At 43.6% G+C, this 7393-nt stretch overlaps 1 protein-coding gene across 4 annotated transcripts in view; it reads left to right on the top strand.

Moving 5' to 3' along the window:
• Positions 1–5604: 5604 nt before the first annotated feature.
• Positions 5605–7393, top strand: part of DHDDS (dehydrodolichyl diphosphate synthase) — a 38703-nt gene continuing 36914 nt past the window's right edge. For 2 of the 4 annotated variants that reach the window (XM_006862261.1, XM_006862262.1), the window contains exon 1: positions 5605–5728. In XM_006862261.1, the coding sequence (XP_006862323.1) occupies positions 5666–5728 (63 nt within the window). In that variant the 5' untranslated portion in view covers positions 5605–5665. The remainder of the gene's footprint in view (positions 5729–7393) is intronic. The other 2 variants (XM_006862259.1, XM_006862260.1) reach the window with 2 other exon arrangements.

Genomic DNA, 7393 nt, shown 5'->3' with positions numbered 1-7393 from the left:
TTGTGTGCGAATGACGTATCTTGTGCATTTTAACTTTTTTTTCCTTAATATAAATATTCTGGTTTTGTATTTTTGTATATTTTAATCTAAGGCCCTCATTCCTGCACTGTGTTCTCAGGTACATGAGCAATCTCAGGGATAAGTTGGCAGCAGCTCCAGGTCTGCACAGCAGGAATAATTTTTTGTTGTTGTTTTATCACCTCAAAGAACAACTATTTGGAGTGTATAGTCTATTGAACTACCTCATTTTTGCCAATTAGAGCTGGCTTTTCTGCCATAGTGTCCTCTTGAAACCCCTCCACCTTGAAAATGTGCCATGGGAGACTAGGATTTCATTGGGTTGCCCCATGACTTGATCTTCTACTAGAAGATTGAGGATTCATGTGAACTTGAAGGTGGTGCAGAGAGGTTAGGAGAGGCTAGGTCAGGTGAAGGCTCAGAGTAAGCCAAGGTTAGGTGAGGGTTGTCTATTAATGTAACAGGGACGCCTAGTCCAAACTTTTCATCTTAGGACATGGAACTCACCTCACACACCAGATCCATCCTTTACTGGATTAGGCTAGGCCTACCATGCACAATGGGGGTGGGGAGAGAGAGAGTGTGTGTTTGTGTGTGTGTGTGAGAAAATCTGAGTTGGTAGCATAGGTTTTACAAATGATACCTCTATACCCATCCTGTGCTGCCCAAGGGTGGATAGATGAAACAAGGACTAAAATCCTTAACCTTTTAAACATTCTGGACTTTTCCTGCCTGGCTTCCAGAGAGACCCAAGCAAGGGCTTCTTTGTGGTGCCCAGAGCCAATCCCCTGACCAGCTGTCATAGTGTCATGGCAGCTAAGGAGGAAAAGGGTTTCGTTTACATGCTATGAGATCACTGCAAACCTACCTCACTGTGTTGAAACGGGCCAAATGCAATAGAACGCATTGGGTGATGTATGTCTGATCCTGGGTTCTTGTCTCCTCTAAATGCTGCCCCCTCTAGTCGTTATATTTGTCTGGGGTTTGTAGAACTTCACAAGTCGCTGATTTGGTGATTGCTAGGTGGCCTAGTTTGTGTAAATATAATGTGTTGGTCCATGTTCTTTTGGGTTTTTTATTGTTTACAAACTTTTTTTGTACTGAACGAAAAATAGCCAAAGCATCTTCGGCAGAAGGTTCTGCACCAGGCAAAAGAATCTGAAATGTAAGCTTGGGGGGGACCCTTCTTGAGTGGGGGTCTTAAACCATCCTTTCTTTGGGTTTGCTTTTCCCTAGTTCCACTTTTGAATCAGATCGTCTGTTCTAAAATTTTCACTCCTACCCTACCTCCTCAGAACCCCCGCTCCTGAAACCCACATATACATCTAGTTTGGTGGGGTGTCTCCACAATCGTCATGCATTTTGTTTTAAAATAAAAAACTGAAGAAGCCAGGAACAGTCCATCCCTCATTTCCAACTTTCTGAGTAAAGACACATCCTTGATATGATGCATGCCCAAATTCACACATATTTGGATGGATCAAAGCTACTTAATCTCCAATCATAGGGTCATAGGGTAGAGAGAAGCAATAGGGTCACATAGAAAGTGGAGTGGGAGACCAAGAAAGGGACGATGAATGTATTTCCAAGTCACTCAGGAACTTCTATGCAGGTGCAAGAAACTTATGTCAAAGTGGCCACAAGATTGTTTAATAGGAGACGGACGAATGTAACTCCATGTTTACTGCTAGAAACCAAAGCTTTGTGTGAAATCTTGAATTTATGGGGAGGGAGGGAGGGTAGGAAAGTGTATACCTGTCTGTTCTTTCCCTGATCCCTTCACCTCATTCCTGAACTGCAGGAGGCTGAGCCCCATTGGGCTTTGGTTGGCCCCCATCACTGGGATGTGTTTAATGGTTGATTTTGCTGTACTGGGTCCTTTCTTTCCCTTCTATAATTTTGTAACACATGCTAAGACTTTTGCCTTCCCCTCTCTTTTCCTGGGAAAATACAATGAATAAAGACTTATTGGTACTGAACCTGTGTCTCCATGGCAGATATTTTGGGTACTTTCCCTCTTTCATAAAATTCCCATTCTGGATTGGGACTCAGATCTCAGAAGAGACATTGAGTTTTCTGTTCAGCCACTGTGTTGGTGGGACTGAATCTTGAAAACGAATTCTCTTAGTCCCTCATAACAGTGGATTTTTATTTCTATTTAAGGCAATTTGTTCTCCACTTGGAAGCTGCCACATTCAAGAGGGGGTTAGGGGCTTGGCATAAGAATGGAGTTGCCTGTGTCACTGGTGGTGGTTATGTGCTGTGGAATCCGACTCATAGTGACCCTGTATAGGATTTCCTAGGCTGTAATGTTTATGGGACAAGAAAGCCTCATCTTTCTCCTGCTGAACAGCTGGTAGTTTTGAACTGCTGACCAATTCACAACCACTATTCTACCAGAGCTCCTTAGCTGGAATGAAAAGATGGGGCCATGGCTTGGCACATGAGATGCTATATTTTTATCTCTTAACTCCTCAAAAACCTTTACAAATGTTAATTGTCTGTATCACCCCAAAGATGGTAATATGATGAACTGGGAAACAGGCCAGAAAAGATAATAGTGACCAGTTACATTTGATATTTTCTTTGAGCCAAAGTTTGCTAGTCTGCTTATACACATTATATTTTCAAACCAGTAGGATAAAGCACAGGACTGCAAGGTTGTTTGAACCACAAGATCAGAGGTTCAAACTCAGCAGTCTCCTTGGAAAATCCTGTACAGGTTTTTTTTTAAGCTTTAATTATAAGTGATAGTTTACATGGTTTACATGGGAGAACATTGGTTTTGCACTCATCCTGTCATATCTTGTTTCATTGCAATGATTACATTCCCCTCCATGCAGCATCATACAACAGTATTTGCTTCTAGTCCCCTCTCTTTTTTTTGCTGTACAAAAAGACATTCAGGAACATAATCATTTAAACAACCAAAGGGCACATTCTGCAAACCTGCCTCCTGACCACCAGCACACATCTTTCTCTTTCCATGAGTCTAGGGTCCTCAGCTGCTCTTATCTCTCCATGTCATTATCTGTGCCTTGTCTCTGGTGTCAATGCTTCCTGGATAGGGTCCCACATTCTGCTCATCCTCTTCTCCCTTGATGTTCCTAGAGTCCTCTGTTCCTGGAATGTTAGATTAACTACAAGAACCAACTCCACTTAACAACAAAGGAGTCTTGGGAGTCCTGGTGTGGTGCTGTAGGATAAGCACTGGACTGTTAACTGCAAGGTGGGCAGTCCAAACCTAGCACTGCTACTTGGAAACCCTATGTAGGGTCCTTGTTATTTGGAGTAGACTCAGTGGCATTTAACAACAACAACAAAGGAGTCCAGGTGTGGCGCTATAGGATAAACACTAGACTGCCAACTGCAAGGTTGGCAGTTCAGACTCACCAGCTGCTTCTCAGAAACCCTATACCCAGGTTACTGAGTCAGAAGTGACTTGGCTGTACTAACAACAAAGGTGGACTGCTAACCACAAGGTCAGTGGTTCAAACCCATTGGCTGCTCCTCTGAAACCCGATACTGGGTCACTATGAGTCAGAACAGATGACAGCGTTTTACAACAAAGGAAATATCTTGAAAAAGGTTATGACTGGAGACATCCAAAGGTTACACAAAAAACCAAAGGAAAGTGGTTTAAATCCTTAAATTAGGCAACATTACCAGAACAAGGGTAAGAACTTTCATCCACTCATGTACTTCCTGGTCCCTTTACTAATTGTACAAAAAAAAAGCTGGCACTGGACATTCTTAAAGGCAGCAAACTACTATTGACTTTAGTAAGTGATCTTTACAAAATAAAAAAATCCCTGCTAGGCCCAAACTGTTTATATCCCAGGCTGCTAAGCACTGAAGATGGAAATGTTGAAGACTGTCCCTGGGTGGGTTACTCATCTCTAGGGCTTTTTTGGACCATGTTCTGTTCAAGTAACCCTTTCATCAGAAAGGAGTCCTGGTGTGGTGCAGTTGAATAAGCAGTGGACCTCAAGGTTGGTTTGAACTGCAAGGTCAGCAGTTCAAACTCACCAGGTACTCCTTGGGAACCCTATACAGGTTTGCTATACAGCCAGAACCAACTCGAAGTTATGTAACAACAGCGACAGTGCAATCAATATCTCTTCTTGTTTCCTTGATAAGACTTGACAATCTAAAAAGAAGGGTTTTTTTTTTTTAATTGTGAAATTCTACTCGTTTCAAAACATCTAGATGGAAGTTTCATGTTTTGAACAAAAGCCTGGTTCCATCAGATTTGGAGGAAAATGAGTTTTTGACTTCATGAGTGAGTCTGAGAATCTGAAAATACTAAAATCTGAGTTCCTGGGATCAGCACAAAATGGGATACTAAATTTGTTGTAAGATTGAATAAGGCTAAGAACTTCATTCCAAACAACTAAATCCATTAAAAGCAGTAAAAGTAAGACATTTAGGACTACACTATATCAGACCTCTAAAGAAGCCAAGTTCTTCCGCTTTCTCAGCAGTCCTCAAGCGCCTTCATTCACTGAGAAGTCCCTGATTTCGAGGTGGAAATTCTTGACCTGTGGCACATTTCCCTTAATCTAGCCAGCCTGGGGGAAGCGAGGTGGCTCTGTCAATTAACAATGGATAGCCACAGGGTGGTGATTCAAGCCCTTCAGCGGCTCAGGGGAGAGAGAGATGAGACTTTCTGCTTCCGCAAAGATTTACAGTTTCGGACACTCTGTGAGTGGGTACCGACACTGAACAACAACATACTCAGCTTGTTGCCCCAGGTGGTCTCGATTCCCACTTTCGCCAGCCTTTCCCCAGCATGTGGCCTAGAGTCTCGCCTCCCACCCCTCAGTCGCTAACTCGGCTTTCACCCTCATCACTCTCCCCGCCCCTAGCGGTGTGCGAATTGCAGACCCCAAACTGTCGCGCCGCGCCTCCTCCTGGTTAAACACGTGCACAACAGGCCTCTGCCAGTCCGCTAAAGAAGGGACGTGTCCCGCGCCCAACGATGACGTAGTTTTCCAGCGCCACGTCGTGAAGAAGTGTCGGCCCACTGAAGAGGTTAGAAGACTTGGAGGGCAGCCGTTCAGGTGCTGAGTTGTAGGGGTAGTCGAAAGGAGAGGGAGGTGAGAGTGAGGGAAGGCAGTTATGGGAGAAAGAAAGGGGGCAGCAGAAGAGACAGTTGAGGGAAAACTAGAACGCTGAGATAGGAGGTTAGCTGGGTGTACCAAAGGAAGGGGTTAATAACTGGGAGCGCAGAGTAGGAAATGTCTTGGCGGAAGATGGGGAAGGAAGAGGCGGAGAGTGATCAGGATGTAAGCAGTGTGATACCAACTGTCAGCATACCAACTCAGATGTTCAGAAGAGAGCAGGACAGATCCTGTTGAAAAGGATATGGGAATACGGGCCGCCGAGAAAACAGGAGAATCAAGGGAAGACCTCTGTCTCAAAGGTTCCTTGACTTAATGCAACTCGGGGTGGTGAGAGTAGAGGCTTGCACCAGTGTTTTTGAAGTCTATGCTGGCTGCTCCTCACCGTTCGGATCAATCCCAGGGGATTGGAAGGAACTCATTTTTTTGCAATCCATGGTGACTTCTTATCCTCTTTTTTATGAATCCTAGGTTACGTGGCTGGGGTGTCTTGTTTTGGGGAGCTCTCCTAACAGGCAAGAAACATGTCATGGATCAAGGAAGGAGAGCTGTCACTTTGGGAGCGGTTCTGTGCCAACATCTTAAAGGTGAGCAATGGCCCAAGGGCATCAGCCGGCTGTCTGGTCATTGAGTAGTTTTGTATCAAAACTTATTATTAAAGCTGAACATTGAGTACATTTTAGCAAGGGACCCATAAAGTCTTAAGAATTGTAAAGTAATTTCTAGGTCTAAGTTTCTAGCAGATTATTTTCTTAACTGACATTTTCAGGGCAGGAAGCCCACGATTTCCTCATATTGTTATATCTCATGTCATTATTGAGCGCCAGACTATTAAGCCTTCCTTATGGATTCCTGGTGTGGTGCTATAAGATAAAGCACTGAACTGTTAACCACAAGGTTGACGATTCAAACCCACCAGCCATTCCTTGGAAACCCTATACAGGATTGCTGTGAATCACAACTGACTTGACAGCACTTAACCACAACAGCAACTTAGAGAACTGAAGAGTCCTGTTGTGGCACTGTAAGTTAAGCACTGGACTGCTAACTGCAAAGCTGGCAGTTCAAACCCAGCAGCTGGTCCTTAGAAACAGGGTCATTATGAGTTAGAATGACTAAATGGCACTTAACAACAACAACAGCAACAGCATAGAGAACTGAAATCTGTCTTCTGGCACTTTGATCCACTGCCCCTAATACTGTTATCTGGACTTATTTAGAATAATTTGGCAGTGAGCATAATGGTTAAAAGAGTTTGGGCTCAGGAGTCAGATAAACATGAGTGAAGTCTTGTTCTATCACTTATCATGTGACTTTAACAACCATAGGGGTATTATGGAGATTACATGAAATTTACATATACAGGACTTAATAAGGTATATGTTGCTGTTAAAGGGGAGCTCTGGTAGCGAGCGTAGTGGTTACAAATTGGGCTGCTAACCTCAAGGTCACCAGTTGGAAACTACCAGCTGTTCTGTGGGAGAAAGATGAGGCTTTCTGCTCCTGTAAAGATTTACAGCCTCAGAAACCCTGTACAGGGTTGCTATGAGTCGAAACTGACTTCCCGGCACATAACCACCACCATGTTGCTGTTAAGTTCCATCAAGTGAGTTCCAACTTGTAATGACCCTATGTAGGTTTTCTGAGGAGTGACTGGTGGATTTGAACTACTGACCTTTTGGTTAAAAGTCCAGTGCTTAGCCTACAGCACCACACCAGGACTTTAGCAGTACTTGGTAAAGTGGCGGGTTAGTGAAAAAAAGGAAGACTCCAAGGAGATGAAATGGCACAGTGGGAGAAACAGTGGGCTCAAGTGTAACAATGATTGTGAGGATGGCGCAGGGCCACGTAGGGTTTCATTCTGTTGTGCACAGGGTCACTGTAAGTCAAAACCAGCTTTACGGTTCCTGACACCAACAAACAGCAATTATTTTTCATTCTTTCTTAACTACTAATGTTACTGGGGTTGTTTTTTAGCCATTGGAAAGCTATGTCACTATAATTTACATAATACTTGTTTCCCCAAATACTTCTTTAGCTTGTTTTCGAGGAATTACAACACTGTTATACCCTTTGCCCAAGACAGAGATTTAGTTTGTGATTAGGGCCAGAGGGCCAGTCAGCTTGGTTTGTTAGCCATAGACTGCTTAAACAGCTGATAGCAGTGAATTTATGAGTCAGTATGAGTCAGTACACCTTATATACCCTTCACTGTGGGTTTCACATCATTGTAAAGAAAACAAAGGTACTCA

This window comes from Chrysochloris asiatica, unplaced genomic scaffold (assembly GCF_000296735.1).
Source record: "Chrysochloris asiatica unplaced genomic scaffold, ChrAsi1.0 scaffold00047, whole genome shotgun sequence".
NCBI classification, from domain to species: domain Eukaryota; kingdom Metazoa; phylum Chordata; class Mammalia; order Afrosoricida; family Chrysochloridae; genus Chrysochloris; species Chrysochloris asiatica.
The sequence above is the reverse complement of the archived record's forward strand: the minus strand, read 5'-3'. Positions and strand labels throughout refer to the sequence as shown.